A 15,188-nucleotide genomic window follows, 5' to 3' on the forward strand; every position below is an offset into this window, starting at 1 on the left:
AATTCAGCTGCTCCAGTCTCCAACTAACTGGAGTCCCTCATCTCTGGTGCCATTCTCTTTAATGTCCTCTACACCCGCTCCAAGAACTTCACATCTTTCCTAAAGTGTGAGGCCCATATATAGGGTTCCATTCCAGAGGGATAGAATTGAAAAGCACAGAGGAAATGTCCAAAAACGATGGTTCGACTACACTGGGAGCTCTGTCAACATTGGTGATCTCCATTTAGAAAAAGGAAATAGAGGAACTGGAGAAGGTGCAAGAAAGATTCATAATATACAGAACTGAGAGCATTTAACACTCAGGAAAGACTGGGGCTGCTTTTTTCTGGGAAAGCGAAGACTGATGGGTGACCTGATGGAAGTCTTTAAGATTATGAAGGGATTCAATAATCCAATAAGAATTTCAGTAGAAACCTCTTTACCCAGCGAGTGGTGAGAATGTGGAACTCACTCTCACAGCGAGTGGTTGAGGTGAACAGCATGAATCCATTGAACAGGAAGCTAGATACATACATGAGAGGGAAACAATAGAAGGAGATGCTGATGGGGGAGATGTAGAGGGGCGGGTGGAGGATCATGTGGAGCATAAATACCGACACAGACCACAGCTAACCTTAGCCGATATGGCAATTTTTTTTAAATTTTAGAGTACCCAATTCATTTTTCCAATTTAGGGGCAATTTCGTGTGGCCAATTTACCTACCCTGCACATCTTTGGGTTGTGGGGGCGAAACCCACGCAAACACGGGAAGAATGTGCAAACTCCACACAGACAGTGACCCAGAGCCGGGATCGAACCTGGGACCTCAGCGCCACCGTGCTGCCCCCGATATGGGAATTTAATCTGTGCTGTTGGTGTCACTCAGCACAAACCAGCCATCAAGCCAAATGTGCTAACCGATCCCCGTGTAAATCTGTAATAATTCCTTCAATATTGGTGATTGCCTTTCTCCCACCATACTATTTAATGTAGTTTCCCAGGTCACCTCAGACAACTTGCCCCTCATACCCTGATAGAAGTTTTTTTATGTGAGAAGCACCAAGGTCAATTAAACAAAAGAACCATGTAACCACCATAGCCCATCTTCATGACAACGTGGCATGATTTTGAGGTTTCCAAACAGAAATGGTAATGAAACGTTTTCTAACCTCACTTTTCACTCTTTGAACCTTGCGAAATGTGAAACCAGATATTCGGAAGAAGGCTCAGAGCAAATCAGGCCACTGGAGACGAAGTTGTGAGACCGGCCAGTCCAGCAGAAAGAAACCCTCTGACCATCCCCATTGACCAACAGAATGAACAATCCTGGATGTAATTGAGAAAGGAACAATAACAGCAGAATCCAATCCCTGTAATCAGTTGTGAACTTGTTGGTGTCTCAGAAAGTGCGATGAATTACTAAATCTCTTCACACATTGAGGGCAGGTGAATGGCCTCCTCCCAGTATGAACTCCCTGGTGTGACTGCAGATGGCATAACCGAGTGAATCGTGCAAATAGACGTAAACGGGTGTGAGATAATGGGGATTATGGAGCCATGGCTGCAGGATGACCAGGGATGGGAATTGAATATATTCAGTATTTAGGAAGGACAGACAAAAAGGAAAAGGCAGTGGAGTGGCAGTGCTGGTTAAAGAGGAAATTAATGCAATAGTGAGGAAGGATATTAGCTCCGACAATGTGGAATCTGTATGGGTAGAGCTGAGAAACACCAAGGGGCAAATAGTTAGTGGGCATCGTATATAGACCCCAAACTGCAGTGATGATGTTGGGAATGGCATAAACAGGAAATTAAGCTGATTGTAAAAGTTTCTACAGGAATGTGAAGAGAAAAAGATTGGTGAACACAAATGTAGGTTCCTTACAGTCAGAAACAGGGGAATGGATAATAGGGAACAAAGAAATGGCTGAGCAAATAAATAATACTTTGGTTCTGTCTTCACAAATGAGGGCACAAATCAGCACCAGAAATTTGGGGAACACAGGATTTAGTGAGAGGGAGGAACTGAAGGAGATCAATATTAGGAGAGAAATGGAGTTGGGGAAATTGATGGGATTGAAGGCTGATAAATCCCCAGGGCCTGATTATTTGCATCCCAAAGTACTTAAAGAAATGGCTCTAGAAATAGTGGATGTATTGGTGGTCATCTTCCAGGATTCTATAGACTCTGGAACAATTCCTGCAGATTGGAAGGTGCCTTATGTAATTCCACTATTTAAAAAGGGGTAGAGGGAAAACAGGGAATTATAAACCAGTAAGCCTGATATCGGCAAGAGGAAAAATCTAGAATCCATTCTCAAAGATTTTATAGCAAAGCACTTATAATAATAATCTTTACTGGAATTACATAAGGCTTACATTAACACTGCAATGAAGTTCCTGTGAAATGCCCTGAGTCGTCACACTCCGACGCCTGTTCGGGTACACAGCGGGAGAATTCAGAATGTCCAAATTGTCTAACAGCACGTCTTTTGAGACTTGTGGGTGGAAACCGGAGGGGCCGGAGGAACCCACACAGACACGGGGAGAACATGTAGACTCCGCACAGACAGTGACCCAAGCCAGGAATCGAACCTTGGACCCTGGCGTTGTAAAGCAACAGTACTCCCATGCAGCCCTAGAAAACAGTGGGCAGGATTGGACAGACTCAGCATTGATCTTTAAAGGGGAAACCATGCTTGACAAATCTACTGGAGTTCTTTGAGGGTGTAACTGGTAGAGTTGACGAGGGAGAGCCGGTGCATGTGGCATATTTGGACTTTCAGATGGCTTTTGACCAAAGTCCCGCATAAGAGATTAGTGCGTAAAATAAAAGCACGTGGGATTCGGGGTTGTATATTGAGATGGATAGAAAACTGGTTGGCAGGCAGGAAACAAAGAGTAGGAATTAATGATCTTTTTCAAATTGGCAGGCAGTGATTAGTGGGGTACCTCAGGGATCGGTGCTCAGACCCCAGATATTCACAAGATATATTAATGATTTTTAAAAAAATTTAAAGTACCCAATTCTTTTTTACCAATTAAGGGGCAATTTAGTGTGGCCAATTCACCTACCCTGCACATCTTTGGGTTATGGGGGTGAGACCCACAGAGACACAGGGAGAACTTGTCTCCACACAGGCAGTGACCTGGGGTAGGATTGAACACTGATCCTCAGTGCCGTGAGGCAGCAGTGCTAACCACTGTACTACCCTATATATTAACTATTTAGATAAGGTAACAAAATGAGAAGGCAGACTATTATCTGAACGACCATAGATTAGGAGAGGGGAAATGTGCAACGAGACCTGGGTATCCTCGTACACCAGCCACTGAAGGTAAGCATGCAGCTGCAGCAGGCGGCAAAGAAGGTAAATGCTATGCTAGCTTTCATTGCGAGCAGATTAGAGTACAGGAGCAGGAATATCTTGCTGCAATTAAACAGGGCCTTGGCGAGGCTGTACCTGGAATATTGTGTGCAGTTTTGGTCTCCTGATCTGAGGAAGGATGTTCTTGCTCCAGAGGGAGAGCAGCGAAGGTTTACTAGACTGAATCCTGGGATGGTGGGACTGACGTATGAGAGATTGAATCAGTTAAGATTGTATTCGCTGGAGTTCAGAAGAATGGGGGGTCTCATAGAAACCTAGAATATTCTAACAGGATTTGACAGGAGAGATGCAGGAAAGATTTTCCCGAGGGTGGGAGTGTACAGAACCGAAGGTCGCAGTCTGAGGATACGGGGTAGACCATTTAGGACAGAGATAAGGAGTAATTTCTTCAACCAGAGAGTGGTGAGCCTGTGGAATTTGTTACCACAGGAAATAGTTGAGGCCAATACATTGTATGTTTTCAAGAAGCAGTTAGATATAGCACTTTGGGCGAAGGGGATCAAAGGAGATGGAGGGGAAAGCGGGATTAGGCTATTGAGTTGGATGATAAGCCATGATCATAATGAATGGCAGAGCAAGTACTAAGGGCAAAATGGTCTCTTCCTGCTCCTATTTGCTATGTAATCCCTTCCCACACTAAGAGCAGGTGAATGGCTTCTCCCCAGTGTGAACTCGCTGGTGTCTCTGCAGGTTGGATGAATGAATGAATCCCTTCCCACACTGAGAGCAGGTGAATGGTCTCTCCCCAGTGTGAACTCGCTGATGTCTCTGCAGACTGGATAACCAAGTGAATCCCTTCCCACACTGAGAGCAGGTGAATGGCTTCTCCACAGTGTGAACTCGCTGGTGTGACTGCAGGTTGGATGAATGAATGAATCCCTCCCCACACTGAGAGCAGGTGAATGGCCTCTCCCCAGTGTGAACTCGCTGGTGTGTCTGCAGATTGGTTAACTGTGTGAATCCCTTCCCACACTGAGAGCAGGTGAATGGCCTCTCCCCAGTGTGAATTCGCTGGTGTGTCTGCAGACTGGATAACTGAGTGAATCCCTTGCCACACTGAGAGCAGGTGAACGGTCTCTCCCCAGTGTGAACTCGCTGATGTCTCAGCAAGGTGGATGAATCAATGAATCCCTTCCCACACTGAGAGCAGGTGAATGGCCTCTCCCCAGTGTGAACTCGCTGGTGTCTCAGCAGGGTGGATGAATCAATGAATTCCTTCCCACACTGAGAGCAGGCGAATGGTCTCTCCACAGCGTGAACTCGCTGATGTCTCTGCAGGGTGGATAACTGCGTGAATCCCTTCCCACACTTAGAGCAGGTGAACGGTCTCTCCCCAATGTGAATTTGCTGATGTTTCCACAGGTTGAATGAATCAATGAATCCCTTCCCACACTGAGAGCAGGTGAATGGCCTCTCCCTAGTGTGAACTCGCTGGTGTGTCTGCAGACTGGATAACTGAGTGAATCCCTTCCCACACTGAAAGCAGCTGAATGGCCTCTCCCCAGTGTGAATTTGCTGATGTCTCTGCAGGCTGGATAACTGAGTGAATCTCTGCCAACACTGAGAGCAGGTGAACGGCCTCTCCCCAGTGTGACTGCGTCGATGAGTCTCCAGCTCTGATGGGACTCTGTATTCCTTCCCAGAGTCCCCGCATATCGACGGTTTCTCCATGTTTTGGGTCTCCTTGTGTCTCTCCAGGTTGGACAATCAGTGGACGCCTTGTCTAAACACAGAACATGTGCACTGTCTCTCCTCACTGTGAATAGTGTGATGTTTTTTCAGGCTGTGTAACTGGTTTAAGCTCTTTCAACCGTCAGTTCATTGGAACACTCTCACTCGGGTGTCTGTTGTGTGGGTCTCGGTGCTTTTCCAGTCACACTCACGTTTAAAACCTTTTGAAGCCAACAGATCGGACAAACATTTATCCTTCTCGCTGATGATATTCAGAGCCTGATGATATTCAGATCAGAAGGAATCGAGTGAGTTTGTCACATCGAGACGTGATGTTTGAGATTTCTGTCTATAATTCCTCCTCTTCCAATATCCTTTAAAAACAATTTACAAAAGTCATCAGTTAGCACAGGATAGAAATTCAGAACAGACATTTCTAGTTCCTCTCTCATTCTCCAAAAGCTGTAAATCTCCATCCCACACAATCTCCCTCCATTCTCACTCTGCTGTATCTAATATTCACCCTCCCAATTCTCCTGGAGGTGCTGATTCATGTTGATTGACAGATCCAAGCTCAGCTCACTGCTTCCTGACCAGGGGGCTGAGTATAATAGCAGCAAGAGTAGGCCATTCGGCCCACCAAGTCTGCTCAACATTTCAATGCGATCCTTGGCCGTTCTACCTCTGCACCACTTTTCCACAAGTTCCCCCTATCCCTCGACATCTTCAGTATCTAGAAACCTGTCAACATTTGTCTTGAACATACCTGATAACTGAGGCTGCACATTCCTCTGGGGTAGAGAATTCCAAAGCTTCACCACCTCCTCGAGTGAAGAAATCCCTCCTCATCTCAGCTTTCTCTCTATTTTCCTACCTGTTCCCTATAACCCTCAACTCCTTTGTCAATAGAATATCTGTCAACCTGGTGCTTCAATATATTCAATGACCCCCAGATACAACTGGTCCCTGTGGAAGAGAAATCCAAAGCCTAACAACGCTCTGAGGGAAGAGATGACTGGAAATCTATAACGTAGCTACAGTCTTATATTACGAGAAATAATAATACATTTACTTTACTACTGAATGGTAAATAAAATATCAAATCTGGACCATGCAACAACACTAGACATATATCTGTCCATTATTAATTTAATTGCCCTTAAATGTCAGCCATCTCCTGGGGAACCCACCCCTTTAATTGTGAACATTAGGAAAGAGACCATCCTTTTAAAAAATAAATTTACAGTAATTAAGGTGCAGTTTAGCGTGGCCAATCCACCTACCCGGCATATCTTTGGGTTGTGGAGCTGAGACCCATGCAGAAATGGGGAGAATGTGCAAACTCCACACGGACAGTGACCCGGGGCCGGGATCAAACCCGGGTCCTTGGCGCCGTGAGGCAGCTATGCTAAGCACCATGCTTTTAGTCAGCCAACTAAATGCGTCAACTTGTTAAGGCAATGGTTTTCAAACTTTTTTTCCGGGGACCCAACCGGCCAACCTTCAGGATCCAACCCGGCCGAATTTCACGACCCACGCAGTCCGACCTTCGCGGCCGACGCCGGCTGACCTTCGCGACCCACTATTTTCTCTTACTTTGTTTGCTGCTGACAAAATGGAGGAATCGCAATTGCGCCCGTGATGTCGATGTTCGGGGGGGCGTGACCTGCTCTCTGCCTCCCTTCAGGCAGGAAGATTACAGAGAATTTTTGAAAAAATCTTCTGCATCTCCGATTGCGCAAATTCGCGGGCAACAGCCGCCGCAGCCGGCTTTTTTTTTCACAAGTTCGGGGGGGGGGGGGGGGGGGGGGGGTATTTGATAAAGTTTAACAGAAAAAAATGTTTACATCCTCTACAAATTGGAGGTTCCCCACATTTCACCGAAACATTACAATTAAAAACGTACAAAAATAAAAGACACTTAAAAATCAATTAATTGAGAAAGCTTCCAAATATGACCTGCAGGCATTTTGTTTTGGAATGTTTAAAACTCAAGATTAAAAACGTTGACATCTCTTTGTTGAAGTTACAGCTGCGGTGAAACCACCGTTGGATCACTCACCATTCTTGGAGGAAGAGACTTCAAAGTTCAGAAAGCAACCAATCACATCATTCCCCCCGAACTTTTTGCAGCCGGCAAAACTCTGAGCATGCGCAAAACTCTGAGCAGGCGCAAAACTCTGAGCATGCGTACCGATGAGCGGGCACGCATGCGCAGTGCGGCCGCATTTTTAAAATATGTTCGTGGCCATTTTGAAGGCCGCTTGCAGCCGGCATTATTAGAAGCCGGCTGCTGCGTGCGGATTTGCGCACCCACCCGACACCTGCCCGTGACCCACACACGGATCGCGCTCCCGACTTTGACAATGCCTGTGTTCAGGAGATGGGTGTGAGGAGTTGGAACCACTTTGTGGAGCCGCAAATCTTCATGTAATTTTCTTCTCCCAATTAAGGGCAATTTAGCGTGGTTCCAGGTTGGGCTCAAATCATCAATGAGGAATCTGATCTCTGGCAAGGAAGGAAACCCTGGCAGGTGGGCGGGGAGGATTCACAAACACCCGCTGGAAGCCCCAAACCCCAATAAGACCCATTGATTTTATTGTCAGTCTGCAGACAGGAGCTGGAGAACTGAACCCAGGCAGAGGAGAGGGAGGGAGAAAACTGGGAGTGGAGCAAAGAAATGGTGCAGATGCTGAGATGGGATTGGATTTCAGCCCAGGGAGGAGGGAGAGTGTGAGCAAAGGGAAAGCGGTTCCAGAGAAACTTGAATTGTCTGTTCAGAATTTCTATCCTGTACTGACAGTGATGAGTTTTATTTTTTTTTAATTAAAAAATAAATAAATTTAGAGTACCCAATTCTTTTTTTCCCCAATTAAAGAGTAATTTTAGCGTGGCCGATTCACCTACCCTGCACATCTTTTTGGATTGTGGGGGCCAGACCCACGCAGACACGGGGAGAATGTGCAAACTCCATACGGACAGTAACCCGGGGCCGGGATCACACCCGGGTCCTCAGTTAACCACTGAGCCACCGTGCCAGCCCCTAGTGATGACTTTTGTAAACTCCTTTTACTGGATCTTACAAGGGGAGGATTTACTGATGGAAACTCAAATCAAACTTCACATCAAGATTTAACAGTCACTCCATTCATCAGACCTGAATATCATTGGCCTGTGAATGTGGAAGAAGAAATGTTTGAGCTTTGACAAAAGAGTCATCGGACTCGAAACGTCAGCTCTTTTCTCTCCCTACAGATGCTGCCAGACCTGCTGAGATTTTCCAGCATTTTCTCTTTTGTTTCAGATTCCAGCATACGCTGTAATTTGCTTTTATTTCAGAAGAAATGTTTGTCTGGTCTGTCTGCAGGAAAAAATTTTCATGATCAGTGTGACTGAAAAAAACCCAATACACACTCAACTCGAGTGAGTGTTCCAGTGAACTGCCTGTGGAAAGAGCTTTTACCAGTTACACAGTCTGAAAAAACATCACACTATTCAGAGCGGGAAGAGACCGTACACATGCTCTCTGTGGGGACAAGACATAAACTGATCGTCAAACGTGGAGAGGGACAAGGACATCAGCAGCATGCTGAAACCATGGAAATGTGGGGACTGTGGGAAGGGATTCAGATCCCCATGTGAGCTGGAGATTCATCACCGTAGTCACACCGGTGACAAACCATTCACTGAGTGTGGGAAGGGACTCACTCTGTTATCCGAGTGAGGATTTACCAATATATGGGAGTCGAGCTGGTGAGGAAGTGAGTGGCCTTTAGTAAGGTTCAGGCTGCTCTGTGTAAGAAAGAAGTTTGATTTGGGACGGTATACCATGCAAAGCTGCGGCTCACATACGAGTCCAAAGACATCCATTTTGATAGACCAGAGGAGGTGAACATTGTAAAGCATGGACTGGGGTCCAGTTATCTGTATCGGACAAGATCTACGTTTCCTGTGGGGTGGGATGGGTGTTGTGATATCCTCTATATATCATAGATTATCATAGAATTTACAGTGCAGAAGGAGGCCAATCGGCCCATCGAGTCTGCACCGGCTCTTGGAAAGAGCACCCTACCCAAGGTCAACACCCAACCCTATCCCCATAACCCAGTAACCCCACCCAACACTAAGGGCAATTTTGGACACTAAGGGCAAATAATCATGGCCAATCCACCTAACCTGCACATCTTTGGACTGTGGGAGGAAACCGGAACACCCGGAGGAAACCCACGCATACACGGGGAGGATGTGCAGACTCCGCACAGACAGTGACCCAAGCCGGAATCGAACCTGGGACCCTGGAGCTGTGAAGCAATTGTGCTATCCACAATGCTACCATGCTGCCCCTAACAGAAAACCTTATCAAAGGGCTCGTCCGGGATTTGAACCCGCGACCTCTCGCAAATTTCGAAACCAAGACACCAAAAGCGAGAATCATACCCCTACACCAACGAGCCCCTATAGTTTTGATATTTTGTGATAAAATCTGTTTTTCTGTTCGGGGTGAAGGGAGATTTTCCTTATGAAGCACAATGTAGATATATATAGGGGGGGGGGGTGGAGACGGGTGAGCTAACTGATGACTAAAGAACTGTTTTTGTTTTACTCTGTGAGTGTATGGGTGCATGTATGGCAGCCATCTTGGGTGGACTCTTGGCGTGTACATTTTGAAGATTTACTGGATAGTCCCTCATGGCTGATTCCGTGAAGGGGGCCAGGGTTTGAGGGGGGGGCGGGGGGGGGGGGTGAAGAGTGACCCCTGATTCAGCTGGTCACCTGGAACGTAAGGGTATTGGGTGGACCAGTGAAGAGGTGGAGGGTTTTTGCTCACCTAAAGATTCTACATGTTGGTGTGGTGTTCTTGCAGGAGACTCACTTGCGGGTTAGAGATCAGACCAGACTGCAGAGGGGTGAGCCAAGTGTTTCACTCGGGCTTTGACGAAGGGCTCGAGGTGCTGCAATTCTAATCAATAAACGGGTCCCTCTTTCGGTCACTAGGATCATTGCGGACACTAATGGGAGATATGTGGTGGTCAGTGGGCCATTGGCGGGTATATTGGTGGTGCTGGTGAATGGCTAAGCCCCTAACTGGGACGATGTGTCATATGTATAATAATTGTTGGGATCCATCCCAGACCTGGCTATAATTGATTCTTGGGGCAAATTGTGTACTGGATCCTAAATGGACTGGTCCAAGCCCATTCAACCGTTACAAAAACAAAAATGGAGTGAAATCTGGACGGACCACCCGGCACGACCCAGGCATCGGAAACGATAACAGCAAACCCGGCAAAAGATAAAGAAATCTGTTCCCATCAGCAGATTGTGAAAGGATTATGGGACACAGATTTAAGATTGTTCCAGTAAGTCAGGCTGCAGTGTGTGTGTGAAGGTATCATTGGATCCAGTGTAGAATCATAGAATCCCTACAGTGCTGAAGGAGGCCTTTTAGCCCATTGAGTCTGCACCGACCCTCTGAAAGTTCACCCTACCGTGGCCAATCCCCCACCCTAACCCCGTAACCCCACCCAGGGACAATTTAGCACAGCCAATCCACCTAACCTGCTCATCTTTGGACTGTGGGAGGAAATCTTTGCAGCCACGGGAAGAATGTGCAAACTCCACACAGACAGTGACCCAAGGTCGGAATCGAACCCAGGTACCTGGTGCTTGAGGCAACAGTGCTAACTACCGAGTCACCCCCCCCCGTAACTCTGTCATGATGAGACAATAACCTGCCTGTTATTCCAATTCTGGTGTTCGTTACTCTGTCACTATTATTATTAGACAACAACCTATCTGATATTCCAATTCTGGTGTGTGTTACTCTGTTACTGTTATCATCAGACAATAATACGAGGGCAAGATGCAAGGTAGCAATGATATTTTGAAGTTTCTGTGTTACAATGAGTGTCACTGGGAAGTGTGTGATAAAATAGGAATGGAAACATCATGACAAAGGGTGGCACGGTGGCAGTGGTTAGCACTGCTGCCTCACGGTGCTGAGGACCCAGGTTTGATCCCGGCCCCGGGTCACCGCCATGTGGAGTTTGCACATTCTCCCCGTGGGTCTCACCCCCACAACCCAAAGATGTGCAGGCTAGGTGGATTGGCCACTCTTTTGAGGTCCACCAACAAAATAGAACCAAGGAAACAAACTTAGGGACAAAGCAAAAAGGGCCACTCCAGTTAGGGGCACTGCCGAATGTAACAAAGATCAGCAGGAACTTAAAAACATCTGATGAGAGTGCATTTAAAGGGGCCAATAAAGCACCCCAACCCCTGCGGTGCCCACCGGGCATGGAAGGCTTTGATGGTGCCCATGGACACCGCATGCTCCCTTTCTAGGGACACCCAGCTGCGAATGTAGCCATGGAAAAGGGGCAAAAAGTCTGGTCGGATGACCCCCCCAGGTCACCCGCTGCCTGGACCTATAAATGACGCACTTCGCCAGGCCCAGAAGCAGGTTCACAAGGAGGTAAGTGGCGCTGGTTCGCGAGGTCTTCGGCCCAAGTAGGACTCAGCAAAAACACAGTCCGTGCTCCCACCCTGGAACGACCACCCAATGGAATCCACCTCCTCCCTGCTGGTGTGTGGAGTCTTCAGGCCGGGAGGAGGCTCAGCAAACACACTGCCCACTCGATCCCCCTGCCCCGGAACAAGCACATTGGATAGAATAAGGAAGGTTTTGTCCTTGCTGAAGGCAGATGTTATCAGTTGGGAAGACTGGGCCAGGCCCTCAACCCGGGAGGGGGCCAGCAAACAAGAAGTCCAAAGGGCTTTACTCCCACCTTGTTTTTGAAGTTGCCTCCTTGTTGTTGTCCTTCTATCCTTACTTCTCTCACCTCTCCTTCCGTTACTCCCCTCTCCTTCCTGCTCTCCCCTCTCCTTCCTCCAAGCAGCTCAGCAGCAACCAGCACTGGAAACAGGCAGCAAACTGAGCAACAGCAGCAGAGCGAGAGAGAGAGAACAGCAGCAACAGACAGAGAGCGAGAGAGCAGCAACAGAGAGAGAGAGCAACAGCAGCAGCCACTCTCCACCACAGCAACAATCTCACAACACTAAAGTCTGCACTGGGAGTTCCAGCTTCGGATTGGCCATGCTAAATTGCCCCTTAATTGGAAACAAATAATTGGGGATTGTAAATTTATGATGAATAATAACTCACCTCTGTCACAATTTCAGTGTTTTCAAGTTTACAATCTCCTGCTGCAACCTTCGGCTGGAAAGATATCAGAAGCTTTGGAAGCAGCTGTCAAAGGAAATTACAATGGTCAGAAATGTTAGTCGAGGTTAGAAATTAAGATCAAACATTTATCTTGGTTTGAGTATTGTAACTGTTGGGAATTTGTACTGGATATTGTATGAGCTAGGTATGGAATTCAGAATCATAGGTTTTAGTGAAATGATAAAGCAGATTTAGGTGAGTAGTGAAATGGGTATGTAACCTATGTAACCTAATGTAATTTAGAGTAACCTCGTGTGACCTAACGTAATCAAACATAGAATAGATGACCTAATGTAATCAAGTATAGTTGATATGATCAAAGCAGAAGACCCAGAAAAGTAGTATAGCAGTCACTAATTAACGAAGGCAAACAATAGTCACTTGGGGGAACAATGAATACTGCTCAGTGGCTCACTTTAGTAGTTGACCATAATAAAAAAGAGAGAATAAAGCGAGCAGGTGTTTCCACACATTCGGCCTAAGTCAGCTAAACCACGATTGTTGCACAAGTAGAGAAGTGTAGATAAGGGCAAGAGTTATAACCACCATGGTTTAAGAGACAAAGAGAGGAAAAAGGAAGCGACCAATCTTGAATAAGACAGATAAAAGTCAACTAAAAACAATGGTGGCCAAAGCAAGGTCCGGCTGTAAAGTAAGATAAGAAAGATAAGAATCTTGAGATACGGAGCTGAAATGTACATAAAAAGACTGTAAGCCTGAGGGCTCATCGGATTGTTCCGGACATCCCGATTTTATTCTCTTGTGCTAGGTGAATAAAGTCTAATGCTTGGAAGATCGCGGCTCAGACTCTCTGTTTTAATCGGTGTGAACGAATTGTCGTCCTGGGGAACCACGACAAAATTGGCGCTGCGAGCAGGGTTGGTGAGAGATCGCCCAGAAAAGCATCTGGAAGGAGTGGCGGAGGCGGAGGTCCGACCGGGGCTGGGCATCCCAAAGCCGGCATTCTGACAGCAAGGTGAGCAGATTTGTATTGCATGTAAATCCTTGTTGTCGGAAAAGGGATCTCGAGGCCCGGCGCACCCGGCTCTCTGCTGGTCCTGGATCTCCCCAACCCAAAAGATATCCTGCATAGGTAAAACTAAATTGTGTAAAATATTTTGAGAGACTGAGTCTGATCTGAAGAGTAGAGCTTTGCATGCAAAAGCGCGCTGAGAATACTGTATTGTCTGTGAATGGGTAAAAAGTGAGACGGGAAAAAGGCCGAACGCTAAAGTAATGCAATTAGGTTAAGTCAAGCGGTTTGGAGCGGGTTTTCAGGTTACGACTTGCCCAGAAGAGAGTAAGTGTGGGAAAATCTGCCAGTCCAAACCTACCCAGGGCCTCGGGTAAGGGACGTCAACCGAGAGGGAGAGAGATCGGTGAGAGATCGCTCTCTGACCTAATACGGTAGTCAAAAGCACAGGAGTGGAATCTAACCCAGAGAAGGGGATTAGCAGCTAGAATAGAGGAAGTAAAAGACCAATTTGAACAAACTGATCTGAGGTAGCGGCGTGGAGGACAGAAATAAGAGGGAGAGTCGGAACACAGGTAGGGTAATAACTAACAACTTGGAAAGATTACACTGACAAAACCGCCTAGTGGCGAGATTGGTACAACCGGTTGAGAAGAAAAAGTCAGGGGATTAAAAAGGATAATAACAAAAACGGAAGCAACACTGGATTGGAAAAAGATTACACATATAACTAACTTAGAGGAGATAAAGAATGAGTGGCCGTATGTAAACTGGGAAGGAATAGCCGATAGGAATTGGATAGACGAAATAAAATTGGAAACTCTAGAGAACTTAATAAAGGAATCCGACCGATACAGGGTTTCTGTACACATAGACGAGCAAGTGAAAACCTACTACCCTATAGCCCGGGAGAGGAAGATAGTGCCGGGACAGGGGACTACGGGGAAGTGGATATCGGGACCCCGGTTAGAGTTACAGATATTGGCCAGGGAAACCCAAAAGAAAGGTAAACAGGGGACTGAGCACGGAAAAATAATACAGCGAGTAATAATCACTGTGATACCTAACTCTGACAGATTAAGTGATAAAAATTGTGACAGTAGTCCGAAAAGACGAGTAATGGCACACAAAGTTAAAACACCAGTGGAGATATTAGGGGATAAGTTCCCAGCCCTCAGGGGAGATATAGAACACGTCTCTAAAAAGTGGGCCAAAAGAACAAGTAAGACCAATACACAGTGGCCGGAGGAAGGCACATGGGACATAGAGAGATGTGGGGACCAGAAGGGAATGATAAAGAACTATAAAATTAAGGATAGGTCGAGCAAAAGAAGGGAGAAGCGAGAAAAGGAGTTAGAGATACTAGCACTATTCGAACGAGAGGGGAAAGAGAGAAGAAGGGTATGGAGGGGAGGTAGGATGCAGATGCCAGTGCAACTTCAGGAAAAAGCAGAATTGGAAGATCCAAACGTAGCCCCGCCCCCATACTTAGGGGAACAGAGCTCCACGGGACCTTACCCAGTTATATCAGGCACAATGAATTTTGAGGGAGAATATAACATAGAACAGATGACGAAGGAGGAATGGGCACAAAGGGAGAGAGAAAAGAAACAAGGTATAGAAGAAGCGGCTAGGAAAACAGAAGAGGATTTGGATGGGCTGAGCCAAAGGAGAAAGGAGTTGGAGGAAGAAGTAAATGTGGTAGAACTTTTGAAATGGGCAAAGACGGTAATGAAAGTGGATAAGGAACGGGAAGGGAAAGGAAAGAATGTTAGAAAAGAATATGAGTGGAGATCAGAAGATGATCCCTCCGAGTGTGGAAGTGAGACATCACAGGGAAAAATAGAAGGAAAGAGAGTCGGAGTGAACAGAGAGGAAAAAGAAAGAGAGGAAACATGCTGGGAAATGCACAAAGGGGCAGACAGACGAAGATTGGGAAAAACATGGATG

General features: G+C 46.5%; 1 protein-coding gene across 2 annotated transcripts in view; it reads right to left on the reverse strand.

The window, feature by feature from the left end:
• The window catches only part of LOC140421424 (uncharacterized), a 31,544-nt gene that overhangs the window by 905 nt on the left and 15,451 nt on the right, over positions 1 to 15,188 (reverse strand). For both annotated transcript variants that reach the window (XM_072506122.1, XM_072506121.1), the window contains exons 2-3: positions 12,206 to 12,289; positions 1,150 to 5,414 (exon numbers count right to left, since the gene is read on the reverse strand). In XM_072506122.1, coding sequence (XP_072362223.1) covers positions 4,006 to 5,040 — 1,035 coding nt within the window. In that variant the 5' untranslated portion in view covers positions 5,041 to 5,414; positions 12,206 to 12,289 and the 3' untranslated portion in view covers positions 1,150 to 4,005. The remainder of the gene's footprint in view (positions 1 to 1,149; positions 5,415 to 12,205; positions 12,290 to 15,188) is intronic.

This window comes from Scyliorhinus torazame, chromosome 5 (assembly GCF_047496885.1).
Source record: "Scyliorhinus torazame isolate Kashiwa2021f chromosome 5, sScyTor2.1, whole genome shotgun sequence".
Taxonomy (NCBI): domain Eukaryota; kingdom Metazoa; phylum Chordata; class Chondrichthyes; order Carcharhiniformes; family Scyliorhinidae; genus Scyliorhinus; species Scyliorhinus torazame.